Source organism: Nerophis lumbriciformis, linkage group LG22 (genome assembly GCF_033978685.3).
Source record: "Nerophis lumbriciformis linkage group LG22, RoL_Nlum_v2.1, whole genome shotgun sequence".
Taxonomy (NCBI): domain Eukaryota; kingdom Metazoa; phylum Chordata; class Actinopteri; order Syngnathiformes; family Syngnathidae; genus Nerophis; species Nerophis lumbriciformis.
Window position 1 is genome coordinate 18,821,806 of NC_084569.2, and position 27,024 is coordinate 18,848,829.

General features: G+C 41.9%; 1 protein-coding gene across 1 annotated transcript; it reads right to left on the reverse strand.

The window, feature by feature from the left end:
- Positions 1-1,199: 1,199 nt before the first annotated feature.
- LOC133615488 (somatostatin receptor type 5-like) lies at positions 1,200-22,197 on the reverse strand. Its single transcript, XM_061974114.1, has 4 exons — positions 21,993-22,197; positions 17,343-18,049; positions 8,152-8,568; positions 1,200-1,718 (listed from the first exon to the last, which is right to left on the reverse strand). The coding sequence occupies exons 2-4, from the start codon at positions 18,006-18,008 to the stop codon at positions 1,635-1,637; spliced, it is 1,167 nt and encodes a 388-aa protein (XP_061830098.1). The 5' UTR covers positions 18,009-18,049; positions 21,993-22,197; the 3' UTR covers positions 1,200-1,634.
- Between the last annotated feature and the right edge of the window lie 4,827 nt (positions 22,198-27,024).

Genomic DNA, 27,024 nt, shown 5'->3' on the forward strand with positions numbered 1-27,024 from the left:
TTTGGAAAAAGTGAAGCGCTGTGAATACTTTCCGGATTCTATATTTTATGGTAAAATTCTGACTAACGGAGCCACCATTTTTTTTACAGTGCTTGTAAAAATATATAATAATCAAATGGACTGGCAATTGTGTAATAATATCAGGCGAGTGCTTATACATGTATATTTATATTGTATTCATTGTTACAAGCAGCCCTCTGAGGGCCACAATACTTGTGGTTGGCCCTCAATGACAATGAGTTTGACATAGGGCTGGGCGATATATTGAATATAGTCGATATATCGCGGGTTGTCTCTGTGCGATATAGAAAATGACTATGTCGTGAGTATTCGTTCTCACGCAGTTGCTTTTAGCTGCGGGCATTACACTACAGGCGTTTCTCACTCTTTCTTGTCTCTCCTTCTCACAGAGACACAAAACAAGTGCACCTTCTTACATACGTCACATACGGTCGCCCGTGCAAAGTCATACGCTCTCGCGGAGCAGAGAGGTAGCGGAGTGGTAATACGAGAGAGAGAAGGTGCGAATCTGGTAACAAATGAAGGAAGAATTAATTCCCAAGAAAAACAGCACGGGGTCCATCGTCTGGCGGTGGTTTGGCTTCAAGCGGGAAGATGTTGAACAGACAACCGTAATACGTCAAGTATGCGACAAAAGCGTTGCTACAAAAAGTAGCCGCACTGCTCATTTGTAGCATCATTTGAAATGTCACCCGCTAGAGAATAAGGAGTGCTTGAAACTCCGCATGCCGAAGCAACCATTTCCAGATCAACACCGTATGAAAAAAATTGTCAACAACAGAAGGAGATAACGTTCGCAGTAACCTACCACATAGCAAAGGACATACACTATTTGATTTCCTATTATGCAGCTCATTTTTATTTGACAGTTATTGAAATATCTTGTGTGACATCATGCACAAAAGTGCACTTTATTTGTTTTAAACTATTGTAGTACAAAAAGTGCTATTTAATTTAGTGTTGTTTTGATATGTCATCTTAGTGACATCATGCACAAAAGTGCACTAATAGCTTGTTTTAAAATGTCTCTGACAATCCTGCACTTTCTGTTTTGAAATGACATGAATGTTTCTGCCACTGCTTAATAACTGTTTAATAAATACACTTTTGGTCAATTGACTTAGTTGTGATGTCCCTCTCTGCATGAAAGTTTAAAATGAGCATATATTAATGCAGTATGAAGAAAAATGTTTTAATGTAGACACATGGAATCATCATACTGGTGTGATTATATGCATCAAGTGTTCATTCAAGGCTAAGGCAAAATATCGAGATATATATCGTGTATCGTGACATGGCCTCAAAATATCGAGATATTAATAAAAGGCCATATCGCCCAGCCCTAGTTTGACACTTTTGATTTGTTATGTATTCATTCCTTTTATATACTCTTTAGGATCTCTAGCTAATACAATCATTAAAACCAAACTAATAATAGGAGATCTAAGGTTATTTGAGGACTTCATACATTTTAAAACCAACATTCTTTTGTATTGACGTCCATCCATGTAGCCTGTGTGAACAATACAAAAATATCAAACTCAAATCTATCATGGAAATTATGTTGAAAATATACTAAGGGGTAAACTTTCGCAGTTCCACTTGTCATCCTCTCATTGCATTGACTGGCCGTTCAAGATTGTTTTTGTAGTTGAAGGCTCATTGTCAAGGTTTCCAACATCCTTCATCTCGACACCCTATTAAAACACACACAGAGGTTACCATTACTTTACATTTAAAGACATGCACAACAATACATACTGTAAGAATATAACTCATTATTTCCAAAAGTTAGTTGCCGTTGTCATTATGCCGCTACCGAATGATAGCAGTAATGTCAGGCTTGTCACTGACAGTTTGGTTCTGTTTTGTGTTTTACTTCCTGTCAGCGCTCTTATTTTCCTGCACGTCTCCCTGAGCACTTGTTTCCCTCACCTGTACCTGATTGGCAGTCTGGCACATCTGGTGGCAATTGCCAATCAGGCTACTATTTATACCTGCCACGCCCTCCAGTCAGTGCTGGAGTATTGATAGCTGTTTGCAGTTTGCTGTCTCCGCGCTCCTTGTTTTCTTGTATCCTGTTCCCTGTTTGCTGGTTCCTGTTAGCTGTTTCCTGGTTCTTGTTTGCTGTATGCTGTTAGCTGTTTCCAGTTTACCTGTTTCCTGGTTCCTGATTCCTGTTCTCCTGCATTTTATTTTTGACATTAAAAGTCATGTTTTCCTGCATCAAGCCTGCCATCTTCGCATCTTGGGGTTCGTCCCCAACACTACCTGACAGAATACTCCAGCCAAATACGAACCCCGCGGAGATTTCTATGGCGGAGAGGCTTGACAGGATTCTGGCGCTGATGGCCGAATTGAGAACTTTTGCCTCGTTTCAAGCTCCCTCCCACCCATCTCTGTCGTCTGTACGCCTTTTTGGGGACGTCTTGGATCCGTCCCTTGCGGGGGGGGCTATGAGTAGCTGTGCAGCTGGGGAGGCACAGCTACTTTTAACCCCGGTGGGCCTTTGGACGCCGCCATCCCTCCCGGTGGGCCTGTGGACACCGCCATCAACCCCGGTGGGCCATCCCAGGCCGGCAGACGTGCCGCCTGCTCCTCTGGCTCTGCCCAGGACGGCAGACGTGCCGCCTGCTCCTCTGGCTCTGCCCAGGACGGCAGACGTGCCGCCTGCTCCTCTGGCTCTGCCCAGGACGGCAGACGTGCCGCCTGCTCCTCTGGCTCTGCCCAGGACGGCAGACGTGCCGCCTGCTCCTCTGGCTCTGCCCAGGACGGCAGACGACCCGCCTGCTCCTCTGGCTTCGCCCAGGCCGGCAGACGAGCCGCTTGCTCCTCTAGCTCCGCCCAGGCCGGCAGACGAGCCGCCTGCTCCTCTGGCTCCGCCCAGGTCGGCGACATCGTCTCTCACTCCACCCATGCCGACGACATCGTCTTCCTCATCTCTGGTGGGCCCACGCCGACGATATCGTCTTCCTCGTCTCTGGCGGGCCCACGCCGACGACATTGTCTTCCTCATCTCTGGCGGGCCGTCCCACGGCTTCGCCAGCGTCTCCAGCATCGTCGCCTCCGCGACTTCCAGTTGGCCTGACGCACGGGCGGCCATCAGACGCTGGCATGCGGACCTCTCGTCGGCCACACGCACCAGGACATCTCGCGGGTCCCTTACCTGCAGGCTCGGAGAGACCCACATGCCTGAACAAGTGTCAAGGGGGTCGTAAGGATGTTGCCTTTGAGCAAACACTCGCTGCCTTCGTCTTCTATTGACATCAAAAAGCAATTTCTGCAGTATCTTCCTCTAAGTGGAGTCTTGTGGGATACAATTTTACGAGAATTATGGTTCATGACGCAAAACAACCTTTAACGGAAACACCTACAAGTTGCAAATGTATTTTCTCAAAATTTTTGAAATATTGCTTTTTATTTTGCGAAAAACTGCAATGGAAACACAGCTACTGTTGGACTGCGAACGCCACATAAAGGGCAGGCAAAAATATCTGTTTCCCAGCTGTGTCCGTATGGCCCGCAACGGTACTCAGTTGTAATACAGTTTTCAACCACTTGTGGCAGTAATGACAATCTCAAACACACAGAAGTCAGGAGCTAAAGTCATACAGCGGTTTCTTAAGCGCAAAACCTATGACTAAAGTGGTAAAGCTGTGTTTTCATTTGCACTTAATTTTATTGACAGTTAAATTAAGCAACATATTTATTATTAACCTCCGAAGACATGCACCTGGGGTTTCGATTGATTGGCAACACTAAATTGGCCCTAGTGTGTGAATGTTGGCTGTCTATCTGTGTTGGCCCTGCGATGAGATGGCGTCTTGTCCAGGGTGTACCCCGCCTTCCGCCCGAATGCAGCTTGGATAGGCTCCAGCCATCCCCGCGGCCCGAGATGGACAAGCGGTACAAAATGGATGGATGGGTGGATTTTAGCACATCATAATTATGTGTACGCTTATTTTTCTTCACTCATTTATGAGTACCTTTTTGTGCAGTATATTTGGTTAGTACTTATTTTTCTAATCAGCCTGGCCTATGCATAAGCAGTGTTGGCGCTAGGAATTTTCAAAATGGGGTCCCAGGGACCCCATCAAGTCATAAAAACGGGGTCCCACAGTAGATTTTTGGGGTCCCACTTTTTGTAACTGTTTAAAAAAAACAAATGATAAATGTATACATTATCTTGTTACATCTCACATTCTATATTGTGTTTTGGAAAAAGGTTGTCATAAATGTTACTTAATTCGTTAAAAAAATAATACAAAAGTAAGCAGATTTTTACGTATATGTACATTTATTCAGTTATAAACATTCATCAACTTCAGACCTATCCGTCAATTTTATTTTATTTTTTTTGTTTTCTGCCATTTTTGTCAAAGAAAACTATGTGTTTTTATGGCAAACACAAAATATGCTAAATCTTCCACAAAAAGTAAAAAGTATTTTTCAAAGTGGAATACCTGATGTGAAGTAATCGGAGCCTTGAATAGGTCAACAATTCCTAAAAACATTAATTTTGATTCAATATTATGTTTTGAGCAAAGACAGTTTTAAAGAAAAAACAGCTTTGTTTTATTAGTCAACATTGCAACTTTTTGTAAATTACATTTGACCTGTAAGCTTTTTTATTCCACTTTTGTTATTCTTTTGTTTATTTTAATAGTATTTTTAGAATGTGCCGTGGGCCTTTAAAACATTAGCTGCGGGCTGCACTTTTGACACCCCTGCTGTAGATAATAAAAAATTTAATCTGATAAATCTAACGATAAAAAGCAGAGCCTGGCGACGCATGCGTGTTTATCATAACGCACAGTCAGCATCTCTGCTTCAGTAAACGACGGTGATGACGTCACTGTCAGCGATGCGAGCGACACTTGCTAACTTGTCAGCCACTTCTCCAAGAGACTCCTTTTGATATATAAAAAAAACAAGCAAACCCGTGCATGCACACACTTACGGAAATGCGCGTCCTTTTATGATTTTAATGCCCTAGGTTATATGTATTTATTGAATACGGTTAAAATCAAGAGTAAGATTATTAATTCAGTGTTAATATTGGAGTAGGTCCCGGGTCCCTCTATAGTGGAAAAGTTGGGCACCGAGGTCAAAAAGGTGAAGAGTTCCTGAACGACAAGAAATAAAAGCTGTACTGGCCTGAGAGCGAAACGGGCAGACTCTAGCTATGTTAACTTTTTTTGTAATATCTTTTATTTGTAAGATAAAAGTCTGCTCTGAGATAAAAATAATTTCCATAGTTTTTTAATGGATTTTGTTGGTTTAAAACCTTGTAATCTTGGTAAAAGTTTCTCTCTCTGGACTTCAGGACCTATAATTAAGACATCTGTTTTTTCCTGCTTGAGCTGTAGGAAATTCACTGCCATCCGTGACTTGATGTCTAAAATGCAGTTCCAACGTCAATTGGTCCCGTGTCATCAGGAGACCCAATTGTGTATCATCGGCGTGACTATAAAAACTGATGCCGTGTCTCCTAATGATGTCCCCAAGAGGCAGCATGTGAAACTCAAAACGAATGGCACCTAAAACTAAGCTTTGAGGAACCCCATACATCATTAATACAGTATAGCAGGCGTCATCAACATTCTCCATGAGCTGGCAACCTCCCCGAGCTTGTGGGGTCCCATGCACGCCTGGATCTCCCGTGGCAAATGTGTCGCCTTTAGTGGCTGCCTGTGCTTAATTGACTATTAGTTATTGTGTCCTGTGTTGGAATTCTGTACGCAGCTGTAAATACCATATTTTCTGGACCATAGGGCGCATTAAAGGGGTCATATTATGATTTTTTTCAAAATTTAAAACATTTCCTTGTGGTCTACATAACATGCAATTAGAGATGTCCGATAATGGCTTTTTTGCCGATATCCGATATTCCGATATTGTCCAACTCTTAATTATCGATTCCGACATCAACCGATACCGATATATACAGTCGTGGAATTAACACATTATTATGCCTAATTTTGTTGTGATGTCCCGCTGGATGCATTAAACAATGTAACAAGGTTTTCTAAAATAAATCAACTCAAGTTATGGAAAAAAATGCCAACATGGCACTGCCATATTTATTATTGAAGTCACAAAGTGCATTATTATTTTTAACATGCCTCAAAACAGCACCTTGGAATTTGGGACATGCTCTCCCTGAGAGAGCATGAGGAGGTTGAGGTGGGCGGGTTTGAGGTGGGGGTTGGGGGGGGGAGTTAGTGCTGCAAGGGGTTCTGGGTATTTGTTCTGTTGTGTTTATGTTGTGTTACGGTGCGGATGTTCTCCCGAAATGTGTTTGTCATTCTTGTTTGGTGTGGGTTCACAGTGTGGCGCATATTTGTAACAGTGTTAAAGTTGTTTATACGGCCACCCTCAGTGTGACTTGTATGTTAAAGTTAAAGTTAAAGTTAAAGTACCAATGATTGTCACACACACACTCGGTGTGGCGAAATTATTCTCTGCATTTGACCCATCACCCTTGATCACCCCCTGGGAGGTGAGGGGAGCAGTGGGCAGCAGCAGTGGCCGCGCCCGGGAATCATTTTGGTGATTTAACCCCCAATTCCAACCCTTGATGCTGAGTGCCAAGCAGGGAGGCAATGGGTTCCATTTTTATAGTCTTTGGTATGACTCGGCCGGGGTTTGAACTCACAACCTACCGATCTCAGGGCGGACACTCTAACCACTAGGCCACTGAGTAGGTAGTAGTATGGCTGTTGCTATGGACGTTGCATTCGCTTGTGTGTGTGAAAGGCCGTAGATATTATGTGACTGGGCCGGCACGCAAAGGCAGTGCCTTTAAGGTTTATTGGCGCTCTGTATTTCTCCCTACGTCCGTGTACACAGCGGCGTTTTAAAAAGTCATAAATTTTGCTTTTTGAAACCGATACCGATAACTTTGAAACCGATATCGATAATTTCCGATAATTAATTTTAAAGCATTTATCGGCCAATAATATCGGCAGCCCGATATTATCGGACATCTCTACATGTAATGGTAGTTCTTTGGTGAAAATGTTGCATAGATTATGTTTTACAGACCATCTTCAAGCCGCGTTTTGACAGTCGCTTCAGGATGCGCCGTTTTGTGGGCGGTCTTATTTACATGGCTCACCTTCGACAGCGTCTTCTCCCCGTCATCTTTGTTGTAGCGGGGAGTGGAAGAAGTGTCAAAAGATGGAGCTAACTGTTTTAATGACATTCAGACTTTACTTAAATCAATTACGGAGCAGCATCTCCTCATCCGTGGCTCACTAGTGCAATAACAACGCTGGAAATGTCTCCCGTGAAAAAAAGTCCGACCGGAACTCTCTAATAACTAAAGTTCTGTGGGTGATTAATTTAAACTCACTACACCGGTAGTTTTTAGCGCTTCCATAGCGAGATATAAGTTAGAACTTTACGCTACTTTATATTAGAAATGGCAAACGGCATAGGGTGTATGCCCCATAACAAGAAGATAGTGCAAAAGAAGAAGCTTATTGACTTCGATATCAGCACGGACTACAGTGGCGGATGTGCGCCAATTTTCAGGACTTATGCAGATCTCATATACACATCAGCAGGTACCAGAAGGAATGAAAAGTTGTTTTTGCATAATATTATGCAACAAAACGCCAGATAATATGTCTGCTAATGGGTGCCATTTTGCAGTCCTTATACACACACCATAGCAATACTTGTATCTCTGACTACGGTAGCTGTAATGGGCCGACAATCCATCCAGCTGTGCGGCTTCAAAGCCATACTAAAACATTTTGACAGATTTTTGAGTTCCCTGTGTAATGTTCTTTATTTTCTATGGAAACTTTAAAGTTTTGGTGTTGTTTACTGGCGTCATATTAAAGTCTACACGTATCTCTTATGTGTGACTATCATCTACTGGTCACACTTATCATTACACCATGTACCAAATAAAATTGCTTCGAGGTCGGTAAGCACAACCAGAATTATTCCGTACATTAGGCGCACCAGGTTATAAGGCGCACTGTCGATTTTTGAGAAAATGAAAGGAATTTAAGTGCGCCTTATAGTCCGAAAAATACAATAATCAAAAATAGGGTACCACATTCACGTACCGCACTGTTACACCCTTAGTACTGGAACAAATAGCGTGGGTCCTACCTGGATGTTCTGTACTTTTCCATTGTGTGTAGGATTTCTGTTTGAGAAAAGAGGATCGTGGCGGTTCGCTGGTGTCTCTTGAGGTGCACCCCGTCGAGCTTTCCTCTGGTCCACGATGGTTTTATTTTTGTAAAAACAGAGCACCTTCTGGAAGCTCTGATTGAATTTTTCCGACAGGAAGCCGTAGAGGACGGGGTTGGCGCAGGAGTTGACATAGGTAAGGATGACTAAGAAGAAGTAGATTGCAGCTGTGGCATTGTTCTCAGGGATGATGTACACCAGGTTGACAATGTTGGTCGTGAAGAAAGGCATCCAGCAAAAGACAAAGACCACGACGATGATCACCACCATGCGCGTCGCCTTACGTTCTGACCTACGCCGCTTGGTCACGCCGGCACGCACGCCTGCTGACCTCACCTGCAGTTTAGAAATTAAGCAGCTTTTATTAGATTTGAGTAAAACTTTCATGAGTGCAGTTGAACATACTTGGCAATCATCAGACCTCACATGCCTAATGTTGAGTGGGAATGTGTTTTTCAGTTTGCCCTATTTAGAAGGCTTGATAAGTTCCTCTTGTAAGAATTAACCAATACATCCAATGTCCGACTAACCAGCCAGCCCTAGACGAAGCCTACTGTCCTGTTTCACGAGCAACGTGTCATATCCTGTTTATACGGACGACACAGTATTGCAGCAAAACATTGTGATATTTTGCAATATTTTGCATAGTTCACTGATAGATGTACAATGCAGCTTAAAATACAAGTTGTGTGTGTGTGTATATATATATATATATATATATATATATATATATATATATATATATATATATATATATATATATATATATATATATATATATATATATAAATATATATATATATATATACATACATATACATATATATATATACATACATACATTAGATGACAGTAAATTGATTCAAACAATGTCATTCAAATGATCCATTTCCGTTCAATGCAATTGTACAGAAAGTGCATTCTTGGCATTTGGTGTCTTGGCAAATGTCAAAAAATGCCCTCTCTTTCTAAACTACCAACTTCTTGTATTGCAAGCTCAGTACTCAACCCGCCTTGCGAAGTAGGAGTCGGGCAGAGGTACAGAAATTGTCCATGAGTTGCGATTGACCAATAACATGACTTAAAAAAAGTTGGGAAAATAACAAAATCGATATCAGGCATTAAAATTAGATAGATCGTAAGCAAAAGTATCACGATGCATACAGTATACCCCTCTTTAAATGTAATTCAAACTAACAAACTCCGAGCTCTGCAACTACATGTGCCAGTGTCGTACTTGCTACTTGCTAATAATATCAATTGTCAGGAAGGTGCGTGGACATCGGGGGAGGTACCACTGGATTGGCAGACCGGGGTGGTGGTTCCTCTCTTTAAGAAGGGGAACCGGAGGGTGTGTTCTAACTATCGTGGGATCACACTCCTCAGCCTTCCTGGTAAGGTCTATTCAGGTGTACTGGAGAGGAGGCTACGCCGGATAGTCGAACCTCAGATTCAGGAGGAACAGTGTGGTTTTCGTCCTGGTCGTGGAACTGTGGACCAGCTCGATACTCTCGGCAGGGTCCTTGAGGGTGTATGGGAGTTTGCCCAACCAGTCTACATGTGTTTTGTGGACTTGGAGAAGGCATTTGACCGTGTCCCTCGGGAAGTCCTGTGGGGAGTGCTCAGAGAGTATGGGGTATCGGACTGTCTGATTGTGGCAGTCCGCTCCCTGTATGATCAGTGCCAGAGCTTGGTCCGCATTGCCGGTAGTAAGTTGGACACGTTTCCAGTGAGGGTTGGACTCCGCCAAGGCTGCCCTTTGTCACCGATTCTGTTCATAACTTTTATGGACAGAATTTCTAGGCGCAGTCAAGGCGTTGAGGGGATCTGGTTTGGTGGCTGCAGGATTAGGTCTCTGCTTTTTGCAGATGATGTGGTCCTGATGGCTTCATCTGGCCAGGATCTTCAGCTCTCACTGGATCGGTTCGCAGCTGAGTGTGAAGCGACTGGGATGAGAATCAGCACCTCCAAGTCCGAGTCCATGGTTCTCGCCCGGAAAAGGGTGGAGTGCCATCTCCGGGTTGGGGAGGAGATCTTGCCCCAAGTGGAGGAGTTCAAGTACCTCGGAGTCTTGTTCACGAGTGAGGGAAGAGTGGATCGTGAGATCGACAGGCGTATCGGTGCGGCATCTTCAGTAATGCGGACGCTGTATCGATCCGTTGTGGTGAAGAAGGAGCTGAGCCGGAAGGCAAAGCTCTCAATTTACCGGTCGATCTACGTTCCCACCCTCACCTATGGTCATGAGCTTTGGGTTATGACCGAAAGGACAAGATCACGGGTACAAGCGGCCGAAATGAGTTTCCTCCGCCGGGTGGCGGGGCTCTCCCTTAGAGATAGGGTGAGAAGCTCTGCCATCCGGGAGGAGCTCAAAGTAAAGCCGCTGCTCCTCCACATCGAGACGAGCCAGATGAGGTGGTTCGGGCATCTGGTCAGGATGCCACCCGAACGCCTCCCTAGGGAGGTGTTTAGGGCACGTCCGACCGGTAGGAGGCCGCGGGGAAGACCCAGGAAACGTTGGGAAGACTATGTCTCCCGGCTGGCCTGGGAACGCCTCGGGGTCCCACGGGAAGAGCTGGACGAAGTGGCTGGGGAGAGGGAAGTCTGGGCTTCCCTGCTTAGGCTGCTGCCCCCGCGACCCGACCTCGGATAAGCGGAAGAAGATGGATGGATGGATGGAGGAAGGTGCTACATGCTAGCGTTTATTTACATATTGTCATATATACTGTTATTGCTCGGTATAACCTGTTCAATGGCCTTGTGGTTAGAGTGTCCGCCCTGAGGCTGGAAGGTCGTGAGTTCAAACCCCGGCCGAGTCATACCAAAGACTACATAAATGGGACCCATTACCTCCCTGCTTGGCACTCAGCATCAAGGGTTGGAATTGGGGGTTAAATTGCCAAAATGATTCCCGAGCGCGGTCACCGCTGCTGCTCACTGCTCCCCTCACCTCCCAGGGGGTGAACATGGGGATGGGTCAAATGCAGAGGATAACCTCACCACACCCAGTGTGTGTGACTATCGTTGGGACTTTAACTTTAACTTAACTTTATCGGACTTCATTGCATCCACCGTTGCCATAAATTGTAGAAGCTGTCCTCACTATTAAATCTAGTTTTGGATAAAACCTTGTGTATATTGCCTGCGGACCAAAGTTGGATTCTAAGCCGAGCTCTGCTTCATGTACGGCTACACTTCTCGTTGGGTCCAAGCAGGTAGGTTGTCACGAAACGCAGAAGTTAAGTAGGCACTTCTTACATCTTCATATTAGGCTGGAGGTTAATATAAGGACAACTGCTCGTTAGCACAACCAATTACATATCATTTTAGCTTATAGGTCTTACCATGGACGTAATTCTCTTTGGACTATAAACATACTACGTAAAATAAAAATTGTGGACTTGCGCAAAGGTCTGTCGGAAAACCTTTACCATGTATGGAGATATCTGTTGATGTCTCAAGCCGGCGCAAATCTTCTAACCGCTCATTTGGAATCAACCAACATTGTTTTATAAGTATCTCAACGCCTCCATGGTTAGAATTCACATTTTTGCCTGTTATGGGGATCCCACATACACAAAAAACAGGTCACAACAGGCGAGAAAAAAGGGTTTTGCATGATATAAACCCTTTAAAACATAATGTTAAAGGTGGTTAATAAATACTTGTAGACTTGGAGAAGGCATTCGACCGTGTTCCTCAGGAAGTCGTGGGGAGTGCTCAGAGAGTATGGGGTATCGGACTGTCTGATTGTGGCGGTCCGCTCCCTGTATGATCAGTGTCAGAGCTTGGTCTGCTTTGCCGACAGTAAGTCGGACACGTTTCCAGTGAGGGTTGGACTCCGCCAAGGCTGCCCTTTGTCACCGATTCTGTTCATAACTTTTATGGACAGAATTTCTAGGCGCAGTCAAGACGTTGACGGGATCCGGTTTGGTGGCTGCAGGATTAGGTCTCTGCTTTTTGCAGATGATGTGGTCCTGATGGCTTCATCTGGCCAGGATCTTCAGCTCTCACTGGATCCGTTCGCAACCGAGTGTGAAGCGACTGGGATGAGAATCAGCACCTCCAAGTCCGAGTCCATGGTTCTCGCCCGGAAAAGGGTGGAGTGCCATCTCCACTTGGGGAGGAGTCCCTGCCCCAAGTGGAGGAGTTCAAGTACCTCGGAGTCTTGTTCACGAGTGAGGGAAGAGTGGATCGTGAGATCGAAAGGCGGATCGGTGCGGCGTCTTCAGTTAAGCGGACGCTGTATCGATCCGTTGTGGTGAAGAAGGAGCTGAGCCGGAAGGCAAAGCTCTCAATTTACCGGTCGATCTACGTTCCCATCCTCACCTATTGCAATGACTTTAGGGTTATGACTGAAAGGACAAGATCACGGGTACAAGCGGCCAAAATGAGTTTCCTCAGCCGGGTGGCGGGGCTCTCCCTTAGAGATAGGGTGAGAAGCTCTGCCATTCGGGGGCAGCTTAAAGTAAAGCCGCTGCTCCTCCACATCGAGAAGAGCCAGATGAGGTGGTTCGGGCATCTGGTCAGGATGCCACCCGAACGCCTCCCTAGGGAGGTGTTTAGGGCACGTCCGACCGGTAGGAGGCCACGGGGAAGACCCAGGACACCTTGGGAAGACTATGTCTCCCGGCTGGCCTGGGAACGCCTCAGGATCCCCCGGGAAGAGCTGGACAAAGTGGCTGGGGAGAGGGAAGTCTGGGCTTCCCTGCTTAGGCTGCTTCCCTCGCGACCCGACCTCGGATAAGCGGAAGAAGATGGATGGATGGATGGGTTAATAAATACGCTTAGTACATGTACATTCCCCTTTTTCTTGAGTCTCTTTGCTCATGCAAAATGAAATACCATTATTATACCATAATACCATATATTAAAAATGAATCATATTAAAGAGGAAGCAGTTTTGTGATTATTTAGATTACAAATGTCATCAATCGTGTTTGCCGCAAGGGACGTGAGTCAGCACCACCACTCACATTAACATCCCGGGTGGAATTATGCAAAGTGTGGGAATATTTCCTCCTATTCTTGTTAAAAATATGAATACCTTGCTCATTTCGCAAAGCAGACCTCGTTTTTATGACACTATACCTGTGATACGGGAGCATTTAAAGTGGAGGAATGTCGGACATCTGGAGGATGTTATCTCAACCCGGTAAAGTGGTTTGCTTATACCATGTTATCTAGCTAACAAGGGTTAAAAAGTTGTGTAAAAAATATATATTTTAGCCAAAGTCTGCCAGCTATACTTTGTCTAAATCAATTCAAGTACTTTTTAAAGCAACATCCATTTGCAATGCATTGAAGAAAGGCTAAATAACAAACACACTAAACATGTGCCGGTATCATAAGATTAAACAGACAATCTATTAGAAAGCTAAAATGTTAAGAATTAATCAATGATAGAATTATATGATTTGAGTCTATGCCACAAAATGCTTGTTTTTGTTTAAGCAAATTAGTTTTGTTGTTTGTTGTTATTGCTGCTATTTTAACTGTCCTTTTATAACAAAAACATATACTTGTTTGTTTGTTTTTTTTGCACTTTTCAAGTCCTTACTTTTAAATAGACACAAGTTTAATCATAATTTACATTTTTGGAACAGCCGAATGAGCAGAATAGTTACAGTATAAATAAACAAATTAGTCATGTTTGTTGTTAGACAGCAAATATAACAAAAATAGTTTTTTATCATCACAAGAATATAGCCAGAGTTCGCCCAATTCTCTCTCAGAAGACGCTAATGAATGCTTTTATTACAAGTCGTACAGATTAGGTTATTGCACCTTTACAATTACTCCAAAATTCAGCGGCACGTGTCCTGACGAAGACCAGAAGGCGGGCTCACTTTACACCAGTTTTAAAATCTCTGCATTGGCTCCCCGTGTGTTTCAGAATCAATTTTAAGGTTCTTCTTATGGTTTATAAATGTTTGTTTATGGCAGGGGTGCTCATTACGTCGATCGCGAGCTACCGGTCGATCTCGGAGAGTGTGTCAGTCGATCACCAGCCAGCCATTAAAAAAATAGTCCTAAAAATGAGCGATCATAAATCTTCACTATGACGTCACTTTCGTCACTTGATTGACATTCACGGCACCCGAGGGTCTTCTGAGATGACGCTGGCTGCTGCCAGCTCATTAAAATTATCGACTGGAAGGCGAGAAACACTTTATTTCAACAGACTCTGGCGCGTACCTGTCGTCAACTCCAAAGACCGACTGCACAGTTGCACAATAAAAGCGCTACTTCCTCCTGCCTGCGCTACCAAAATAAGAGTCTCCGAAAGCTGGCGTGCACAAGCTAGCAAGCTACGGAGTTTGCCGACAATGTATTTCTTGTAAAGTGTATACAAAGGAGTACGGAAGCTGGATAAATAAAATGCCAAAAACCAACCACTTTCATGTGGTATTGGACAGAAAGGAGGACTTTTTTTCTCCTCCATTCGAAAATGCGGACCTTATTAGCACCACTGTCTGATTCCAATCAATGCAAGTCATCACAATCAGGTAATACACCAACTTATATTCTTGTCTTCATGAAAGAAAGGAATCTATATGTGTTAAACATGCTTGTATTATCTTTAAACACTTTTAACTTATTAACAATATTAACTATATGTGTTAAACATGCTTGTTTTATCTTTAAACACCTTTAACTTATTACCAATATTAACTATAAGTGTTAAACATGCTTGTATTATCTTTAAACACCTTTAACTTGTTAACAATATTAACTATATGTGTTAAACATGCTTGTATTATCTTTAAACACCTTTAATTTATTAACAATATTAACTATATGTGTTAAACATGCTTGCATTATCACTAAACATCTTTAACTTGTTAACAATATTAACTATATGTGTTAAACATGTTTGCATTATCTTTAAACACCTTTAACTTAACAATATTAACTATATGTGTTAAACATGCTTGTATTATCATTAATCACCTTTAACTTGTTAACAATATTAACTATATGTATTAAACAAACTTGTATTTTCATTAAACACCTTTAATTTATTAACAATATTAACTATATGTGTTAAACATGCTTGTATTATCATTAAACACCTTTAACTTGTTAACAAAAACATATGTTTCATAAATAAGTAAATATAAATTATATATATGAATGAGGTAGATCCCCACGACTTGATCAATTGAAAAGTAGCTCGCCTGCAGAAAAAGTGTGAGCACCCCTGGTTTATGGTATTGGGCCTTGTTATCTTTCAGATTTGCTTTTACCCTGAGATCCTCCGGCACTCATCTCCTAATTATTCCATACTTGCCAACCTTGAGACCTTCGAATTTGGGAGATTGGGGGGGGGGTTGGTGGTAGCGGGGGTGTATATTGTAGCCCGGAAGAGTTATGGATGCAAAGGATTCTGGGTATTTGTTCTGTTGTGTTTATGTTGTGTTACTGTGCGGATGTTCTTGCGAAATGTGTTTGTCATTCTTGTTTGGTGTGGGTTCACAGTGTGGCGCATATTTATAACAGTGTTAAAGTTGTTTAAACGGCCACCCTCAGTGTGACCTGTATGGCTGTTGATCAAGTATGTCTTGCAGTCACTTTCACGTGTATACAGAAGCCGCATACAACATGTGACTTGGCCGGCACGCTGTTTGTATGGTGAAAAAGCGGACGCATTGACAGGTTGTAGAGGACGCTAAAGGCGGTGCCATCATGGTACGCCCTTTATATTGTTTTCCGGGTGAAAATCGGGAGAAATTCGGGAGAATGGTTGCCCCGGGAGATTTTCGGGAGGGGCACTGAAATTCGGGAATCTCCCGGATAAATCGGGAGGGTTGGCAAGTATGAATTATTCCGAAAGTCACGGGATGGCATCTTTCCACCGTTATGGACCCCGTCTATGAAACAGCTTGCCGGAGGACCGCAGGGCTGCGGAGAACGTTCATGTTTTTAAGAGCAGGCTTAGGACCCACCTTTTTGATTTGGCTTTTACCTATTATTAATGATTTTATTGAAGTCATTTCTATTTTACTTTTTATCCTATTAGTTATGCAAGATGTTATTTAGTTATAGTTATGTATTTATTTATTTACTTTATATATTTATATACATTTATTATTATTGTTTTATATTAATCTTCATATGTCTTACTTGTATTTTATTCTTTATCTCTACACATGGTTCTTACTATTTTACAAGTTTTATCATTTTTATTTTCCAACGTTCCTCAGATGAGCCATCCGCCTCAGGTTTATCGGCCGTGTTTGTGGGGGTGCTTTTGTGCCAGCGTCCTGGTGGCCATGGTCTGATGACCTCCTGGTGCAGATGGCTCCTGTGATAGTGTTTACTCACATGTCTCCTCTGTACTCAGCCATGCAATCATTGGTCCATATAGTTGCATATGTGTGTATGTTGTGTGTTTGTGTTTGGTATCTGTGTCCGTGCGTACGTATGTGATAATGGGGGATATGGGTCACCGGGGTATTATTTTTAACTTTGTAAAGCACTTTGCATTGCATTTCTTTTATGTATGAAAAGCACTTTATAAATAAAGTTTGATTGATTGATGCCTAAAATAATCTCTAGATGAATTTAAAAGTTGATGGCTGAATTAGAGCCACTGAATAAGTGTACGCTTTATAATCCGACCAGTCAACTAATCGTTAAGTTACTATCAAAATAGTCGTTAGTTGCAGCCCTACTTTCCATTGAGCTACATTTTAAGTAACACTTGATGATTACTGAATATGCAAGTTGAGACATGCACCTGGGGATAGGCTGATTGGCAACACTAAATTGGCCCGAATGTGAGTGTGAATGGTTGTCTGTTTATATGTGTTGGCCCTGCAACAAATTGGCAACTTTTTCAGGGTGTACCCTGCTTTCCGCCCATATGCAGCTGGGATAGGCACCAAAAAGTCCCGAAAGGGACAAACAGTAGAAGATGGATGGTTGTTCACAAACATGGTAGCCGCCACCGATGCTAATCCAATACAACCGTCTTGATGTCTGGGTAGAAAATGTAAACCACTTATACTAGTGTCAACTACTTATAAAGAAGGTGATGCAGGGGGCAACAACATTAGTACGAATGGTAAGTATGCATTTTGAAAAATCAGTGGCAAAAGTTAGCGTACCTTAATGACAATTAGCAGGTAGCAGATGGTGATGACAAGCAGCGGTCCAAAGAAGCCTAAGATGGATGTGTAGAGGATAAACACAACAGACCACCAGTTCTGCATTTCAGGCCACGTGATATTGCAGGTATTGAGTCCTTCCTGCACATGCGAGTAGATGGTGACCGGCAACACCACCAGAAAGGACACCACCCACAGCATGCCACTGAAAATCTTCGCCACCTGCGGCCTTCTCCACTTGGCACTGCGGAAAGGATGAACCACGGCCAGGTAGCGATCGATGCTCATCACCGTCAGACAAAAGGTGGACGTGAACTGGCTCATGGCGTCGGCCGTCATGCACACCTTGCAGAAGAAATCTCCATACGGCCAGTAGGAAAGCACACTGTTGGTGGCCAGGAAGGGAATCCCTAAGATGTAGAGTTCGTCAGCCAAGGCTAAATTGAGGATGTACATGTTAGTCACTGTCTTCATCTTGGAATAGCGGATCACCACGAAGATGGCCAGCGTGTTGCCCAGGAGACCCACGATAAAGACGATGCCGTAGACCACCGCCGTGACCATACCGAAGGGCATCAGTTCACTCATGTCAGTCATATTGGCGCTGTAGCCTGTGGCGTACGCCTCATCCTCCGTGTTTATTAAAGTCATATTGTCGTCGGCCATCTTCTGGCGGTCTTGTCCAATTGGATTACAGTTGGTAACAGCTTGAAAGGACAAAAAAACAGACACAAAGTTGAAATTATTTGGTGAGATACATTAGTGTACAGCTCCACTAATGGACATTGGAGTGTTGCTTTCAAAGGCAAAATTATAGTATTGCTAGAAACATAATTTTATATGGGACTTTATTGTATTATATGTATAGTACATGTTCCAAAAAGAAAAAAAAGCATAAAACACCACCAGAATTAGAGATATTACAAGTCAAAGTGATGAAGCTTAGTGTTACGCTCATGACTTGGTGTAACTAAACATTAAAGTTAAAGTTAAAGTACCAATGATTGTCACACACAGGTGTGGCGAAATTGTTACCCTATAAAATGAAGGCATCCATCCATCCATTTTCTACATAAATCATACTTGCCAACCTTGAGACCTCCGATTTCGGGAGGTGGGGGGAGGGGGGCGTGGTCGGGGGTGGGGCGGGGGGAGTGGTTGGGTCGGGGGCGTGGTTAGGGGCGTGGTTAAGAGGGGAGGAGTATATTTACAGCTAGAATTCACCAAGTCAAGTATTTCATATATATATATATATATGTATATATATATATATGTTTATATATATATATATATATATATATATATATATATATATATATATATATATATATATTTCAGTGTTCATTTATTTACACATATACACACACATAACACTCATCTACTCATTGTTGAGTTAAGGGTTGAATTGTCCATCCTTGTTCTATTCTCTGTCACTATTTTTCTAACCATGCTGAACACCCTCTCTGATGATGCATTGATGTGTGGCACGCACAAAAGTGCTTTCATCAAATGCATTAGAGTCTGGAATCTTCCATCTCTCCCTAGCATGGCCCAAAACCGGTCAATCTTTGCTTCCTGAGGAAGATCTTCAGTGCCAAGCACTTGGTAGTCCACTACTTCTTCCCGGAGGCTATCCAGGTCCAATCGCAGCTGCGGCTTGGAACTTACAAGCTGTTATGAGAGTAGCGTATGTGTGTGTGTGGCCCTTTAATAGGTGAGCATGTGAGGTGAGTGAAGTCAGTGAGTGTGTGGGCGAGAGAAGAGAGGGAGCGGTAGCGTGAGTGCGGGCGGGGACTAGTTTGTTTTGTGTTGGATTGGCTGTGTGCAAGCAATCAATAAAGCAAGATTTGCAACTAATCGCCGGACTCAGGCAGGAAAGGTGCAACAAAGCGTATTTCTTCATCTTACTCGTCGTCGGCGTCGCGATGGCTGTATCTTCCTCGTTCTTCTGCTTCGTCTCCTTGTTGTGTGCGCAGTTGTGCACTGCACTCTCTAAAAGCCGTATATGTTATTGATGTTATAGATGGCAGTATTGTCCCGTTTAAGAGTGTCACAACATTGCTGTTTACGGCAGACGAAAACATGACTGCTGTAGTTGTGTGTTGTTGCCGCGCTGAGAGGACGTTAATGAAACTGCCTAACAATAAACCCACATAAGAAACCAAGAACTCGCCCTCGATCATTCTACACTTATAATGTGATTGGGCAGGCACACTGTTTATATCGTGGGAAAGCGAGTCCGCATGAAGCTGGAGGGGGCGTGGCCTCCAGCTCCGCCTGAATTTCGGTAGATTTTCGGGAGAAAATTTGTCCCGGGAGGTTTTCGGGAGAGGCGCTGAATTTCGGGAGTCTCCCGGAAAATCCGGGAGGGTTGGCAAGTATGACATAAATATGATGATTTGTCAAAATATAAAAGAAATATACCTGAACAGAACGCTCATGATGGTTACACCAAAAAGTAACGCTATGAATTGCGTTTTTCCAAGTTTTAGGGGCATTTTTATGCTATTCCAAGCATCTCCTTTTTATTATCGTTGATTTTAAATGGTCAAACTAATGTATATTGTATATGCAAGCCCTAGTAAACAAAAAAAAAGTAATATTTATTTTGATTGTTACATTTTGAAGTACATTTGTGCAGGTGGGTGCGAATGTACCCATTACCAAAGCTGTACACATTAGTAACATATTACAGTACCAAAATAAAAGTCAGTAGATTTTACGGCAATATAGTGGCAGCTTAGTCTCCAGGATTGTATTGTAAAAACAAAAGGGAAAACCGCCATTCGGCCCAGGGATCATGCTTCACAATGACTATGTTTACACCGCAAAATCAGATTTTTTTTCCAGCTGACTGTTTACGGTAGAAGTAAAATATGATATTTATCAGACTCCGGTAAGAACGTGCAGAGGCCCCAATGTGGCCTCTACATCATCTGCATGTGATAAAGTGAAAACAAAGGAAGTTGACCAGATTCAGTAAATGAACAAGGCAGTCACAATTACTACTACAAAATAAAATAGAAGTCACCATCATAGATTTGGTCGCCACACCTTATATATAATAGAATGGAAAATGACAATATGTTACTGCATACGTCAGCAGCTAAATTAAGAGCCTTTGTTTGTTTACTTACTACCAAAAGACAAGTTGTCTTGTATGTTCACTATTTTATTTAAGGACAAACTTGCAATAAGAAACATATGTTTAATGTACCGTAGATTTTTTGTTAAAATAAACCCAGCCATCCATCCATTTTCTACCGCTTATTCTCTTTGGGGTCGCGGGGGGGGCGCTGGATCCTATCTCAGCTACAATCGGGCGGAAGGCGGGGTACACCCTGGACATGTCGCCACCTCATCGCAGGGCCAACACAGATAGACAGACAACATTCACACTCACATTCACACACTAGGGACCATTTAGTGTTGCCAATCAACCTTATGTGATTAAAATACAGAGAGAGTATTACATAAAAAATATGAAAAAAGACAACAAGGGCTACCGAAATCACTTTAAATGTTTTTAAAAAAGATATCAATTTAAGGGCTTTTGTACTCTTAATCATCCTCCAACATCCATCCATTTTCTACTGCTTAATCCCTTCGGGGTCGCAGGGGGCGCTGGAGCCTATCTCAGCTACAATCAGGCGGAAGGCGGGGTACACCCTGGACAAGTCGCCACCTCATCACAGGGCCAACACAGATAGACAGACAACATTCACACTCAGATTCACACACTAGGGCCAATTTAGTGTTGCCAATCAACGTATCCCCAGGTGCATGTCTTTGGAGGTGGGAGGAAGCCGGAGTACCCGGAGGGAACCCACGCAGTCACGGGGAGAACATGCAAACTCCACACAGAAAGATCCCAAGCCTGGGATTGAACCCAAGACTACTCAGGACCTTCGTATTGTGAGGCAGACGCACTAACCCCTCTTTCACCGTGCTGCCCTTAAAATAAACCCAATGATGCAATTTTTTTGTGGTCCCCTTTATTTAGTACCAGTACCAAAATATTGGTATCGGGACAACACTAATACATTCTATAGTGTATGTACTGTAAGGGGAGTTGTGTGCTCACTTGTGTGACCTACTGCATACTCTTTTTCAGAATAAGCTTGTCCAGCATTAACAAACACTCACCTGGGGCCTCAGGAGCGACCTGCAATTATTTGCTCCTGTTCGCCAGGACTTTTGACGGACGTGTTGCGAAAATAACTGGTTTGACGTGAAGACTCAGTGGAGCACGCTCCAAAAACAGGCGAGCGACACGCAGCCCGCAGGGCATTGTTGAGGAAACAAACACCAACGTTTGCCTCAGGCTACGTGCGGCTTGACATTTTCCCAGTAACAAATGTTATTAATGTAAACCCCTCATGTAAGCCTCCATTTATATCAATGCTCGAAATATTAAGTTAGACTTTGAGATGATTCTATTCACCATTGGTAGAGTATTGTAATGGTTCACAGAGACCATTGATCCATTCCGGTTTAGAATTCAGTGCTTCTTTTGCCCTCAAGTCATTGTTATAACTCTAAACTGGATGGTGTTGAAAACATCCCAATAGATCATAACCTCGCGGGCTGAAATTGCCCCCATTTACTGGCAATGTATAGCAAGTAAGATGATGATGGGACAAATCTTACCTGACTGTTTCTGTGCGCCGCATGTCCTCTGGAGTGATGCCGTGTTCTCTCTCTCTCTCTTTCCTTAGGCATTAATTTTGGGAATCAGAGAGAACTCTCCCACTCCGTTTCCTTGTCACTTTGAAGGGATTCCATTCTATCAGACATGGTTTTATTTTCGGATTTTTCAGCACCCTCCTAAAGGTAACTGGAAACGTCAGAGAGAAGTGGATCTTTGGGGTCCTATGGTGGATGGATGCACATAGTGTATTTATGTGATGAAGACGTCACCCCCTCCTTTTGGGTGGCGAAGCCCCACCCACTCACTCATGGTTGGTTGTATCTACCATCACACATAAGGTTCCATGTTTGGATAGTCACTATGGTGCTAATTAAGCAACATGAGATATTGGACAGAAATTAAGATGCTACGGAGGAAAGTTGTTCTGTGCGGCTGAGTAACCTAATATTATCTAGTAAAAGCCAGTTTGTTTGAAACTCGAACACCATTTCTGGATTTTCCATCTGAGGTGTTTTGTTAACAATGGTCAGTGGAAAGCTGCTGACGTCTTTAAAGGACCTGTTCAGCTGGTTCGCATTGGACCCAGGTTGTAAGTAAACACACGTATAAGAAACTCGCCCTGCAGGGATGTGCATTGGCACTCATGCATGCCGGGGCGATGATAGGGCTCATTTACACTTCTACGTCTTCACTAATGGGGCTTGGACACCCAACACATAAAGTCATCTCATGTAAAGCCAACTCTGTGATAGACATCGCTTGGGTTAAACTACGCACTTGGCAAATGGACAAAATAAACGTGAACTCAAAATCAAATTAAACCTCGGTTTTCATACGCCACGGTTTTATTATGATTCTGTATGTTTTAACCAAAATTATGTCTCTGTTTTAGTATGATTTGGTGACTTAATATCTGCTTTTTTTATTGAGTACAACTGCAAAATAAAACAAATAAACATACTTGTTAAATAAAACCTCTGCCTTGTTTTATATGAATACTTAGGTCTACTACGCTAATGTATTTAAATGTTGGTCATTATGGTAGTATTTGGAGAGCCAAGCTTTTTCTGAGGTGGTACTTGGTGAAAAAAAGTTTGAGAACCACTACATTTGTTGAATAAATTCATAGAATATATTATTAATTTTAAAATGGAATACATATTAAAGTTAAGTTAAAGTACCACTGATAGTCACACACACACTAGGTGTGGTGAAATTACTCTTTGCATTTGACCCATCCCCTTGTTCCACCCCCTGGGAGGTGAGGGGAGCAGTGAGCAGCAGCGGTGGCCGTGCCCGGGAATCATATTTGGTGATGTAACCCCCAATTCCAACCCTTGATGCTGAGTGCCAAGCAGGGAGGTAATGGGTCCCATTTTTATAGTCTTTGGTATGACTCGGCCGGGGTTTGAACTCACAACCTACCAATCTCAGAGCAGACACTCTAACAACTAGGCCACTGATTACTGATTACAAATTATTACTATTGTCAGTTATGATAATTTAAAACAGCACGGTAATTTGACAATAAGCTATACATTTGTGCATTTACTGCCATCTAATGACTACTTTTAAGTCTGTGTGGTATAAAACGAGTAAAACATCAAAACCTTAGGTTAAATTATTTTGTTGCAATCCTGTGCTTTTTTTAGGTTAAGCTTCCAAGGAACACTTAAAACATTGATTCTAAATTCATTAAATCACAAATTATTCAATGTTAACGTCAAAACATTGCAACTTTTGCCACAATTTTCTGAATAAGTTGACGTTTTAAGCCGCAACAATCGAGAAAAAAAACCAAACACAAATCTGGAGGAACTTGATATAGTCTCTGTTTTCGTAGTGTCACTGAATGCATCACACTACTGCGGTTAGTCTCGCTTATTCAGTGGTTCTCAACATTTTTTCACCAATTACCACCTCAGAAAGCACTTGGCTCTCAAAGTACCACCATAATGACCAACATTTAAATACAGTAGGGAAGTAGGCCTAGGTCGGGGGTCAGCAACCCGCTGCCTAGAGCCACATGCAGCTCTTTAGCGGCGGCCTTGTAGCTCCATAGAGCTGTTTCCAAAATAGTATGGAAATGGAAAAAAAATGGGGTAAAAAATATTTTTTTTGTTGTAATATAGTTTCTGTAGGAGGACAAACATGACACAAACCTTCCTAATTGTTAGAAAGCCCACTGTTTAATAGGTTTGTGTTTATGTGATGATGATTAACTTTCGGGAGGTGGGGGGAGGGGGGTGGAACGGGGGCGTGGTTGGGGGCGTGGCTAAAAGGGGAGGAGTATATTTACAGCTAGAATTCACCAAGTCAAGTATTTCATATATATATATATATATATCTATATATATATATATATATATATATATATATAGATAGATATATATATATAAGAAATACTTGACGTTCAATGAATTCTAGCTATATATGTATATATATATATATATATGTATTTTATTATATATATATATGTATTTTATTATATATATACATGTATTTTATTATATATATATATATATATATATATATATATATATATATATATATATACTGCGATGAGGTGGCGACTTGTCCAGGGTGTACCCCGCCTTCCGCCCGATTGTAGCTGAGATAGGCTCCAGCGCCCCCCGTGACCCCAAAAGGGAATAAGCGGTAGAAAATGGATGGATGGATATATATATATATATATATATATATATATATATATATATATATATATATATATATATATATATAAAATAAATACTTGAATTTCAGTGTTCATATATTTACACATATACACACCCATAACACTCATCTACTCATTGTTGAGTTAAGGGTTGAATTGTCCATCCTTGTTCTATTCTCTGTCACTATTTTTCGAACCATGCTGAACACCCTCTCTGATGATGCGTTGATGTGTGGCACGTACAAAACTGCTTTCATCAAATGCACTAGATGGCAGTATTGTCCTGTTTAAGAGTGTCACAACATTGCTTTTTACGGCAGACAAACTGCTTTACGGTATACAAAAATGTGACTGCTGTTGTTGTGTGTTGTTGCCGCGCTGGGAGGACGTTAATGAAACTGCCTAACAATAAACCCACATAAGAAACCAAGAACTCGCCCTCCATCATTCTACAGTTATAACGTGATTGGGCAGGTATGCTGTTTGTATTGTGGGTTAGCGGAATGAGGACCCGAGTGCGCCTGAATTTCGGGAGATTTTCAGGAGAAAATTTGTCCCGGGAGGTTTTCGGGAGAGGCGCTGAATTTCGGGAGTCTCCCGGAAAATCTGGGAGGGTTGGCAAGTATGAACCTGTGTGATGACTGTATTATGCTGATAGTATATATTTTTACCATGAATTGATTAACGTGGACCCCGACTTAAACAAGTTGAAAAACGTATTCGGGTGTTACCATTTAGTAGTCAATTGTACGGAATATGTACTGTACTGTGCAATCTACTAATAAAAGTTTCAATCAAATCAATTAATCAATGTTTCACTGATGAGAGTATTTGGCGAGCACTGTTTTGTCATACTAATTTCAGCGGCCATCACAGTCCTCACCGTTGTGTGGACTGTGACTCAACAGTTTGTTTATAGTTTATAGTTTATTATTCTTCTGTCAATCGACAACAAAATAAACAAACAGTTGTACACTCATAGATTGAAAATGAAAATGTTGCAGACCGAAAGGGTTTAGGCTGAAGTTGAACACTTATTGCGCCTAACCCTATAAACAAGATGAACTTCCGAAAATTATGAAATGTCTTTTGTACAACATATTATAAATACACATTATACACAACATAAACACAGTTCAATTTTATACACAGTAAAGGCATGTGAAATATCCTTGTACACGTGTTAAACCTTTGTACCAATGTATATACTATATACAAACAATTATACTTCCATTATTATTTACATCCCACATTTAGTTTTTAATTAGCTTTGATCATAGTATTAACTACTGTGTTGATTCAAGAGTGATATATTTTTTCAAGACATTGGTCTTAAAGTGTTTTTTAAATGTGTGAATGGAACTGAAACATTTTAAGGAATCATCCAAGCTGTTCCACAGTTGAACCCCCCTGACAGAAACACATATACTTTTTAAGATCGTTCTTATCTTAGTTTTCTGGAAATCAGCTGAACCTCTGAGGGCATAGGGATTCTCTCTGGGTTTAAACCTCTCCTGTAGACACCCAGGCAGTATGTGGTTATGAGCTTTGTACGTCACAATAGCAGTGTTGAGGTCAACAAGATCATGCAGTTTTAATGTTTTTAATTTAATAAACAGAGCATTGGTATGGTCATGATAATCTGCATAATTTACAATTCTAATCGCTTTCTTTTGAAGTAAGAATATAGAGTTGATGTTTGTTTTGTAATTGTTACCTCAGATTTCAACACAATAATTAAGATAAGGGAGTACGAAAGAATTATATAACATGTTAAGAGCCTTTTGATTTACGGAGTTTTTGATTTTATGTAACATAGCAATATTTTTTGCCATCTTTGTCTTAAGTATATTTATGTACAGTTTCCAATTTAATTTATCATCTATATAGATTCCCAAACATGTTGTTGAATACACCCTTTCTATCTCCATATCATCAATTCTTATATGACACTGTATGTTAATTTTCCTATTTCCAAAAATTATATATTTTGTTTTATTTAGGTTGATTGACAGTTTATTGGCATCAAACCATTGCTTTAGTATGTGGAGTTCACTCTCTACAGTCTCTAAGAGTTGGCCATGTATATATTTCTACGACGCTGCCACAGAAAGACATGTTTTATACTGCCCCTTCGTTGTCTCATTTTGTTCACCAAACTTTTTATGCTGTGCGTGAATGCACAAAAGTGAGCTTTGTTGATGTTATTGACTTGTTGGAGTGCTAATCAGGCATATTTGGTCACTGCATGACTGCAGGCTAATCGATGCTAACATGCTATTTAGGCTAGCTGTATGTACATATTGCATCATTATGCCTCGTTTGTAGGTGTATTTAATTTCATTTACTTATGTCCT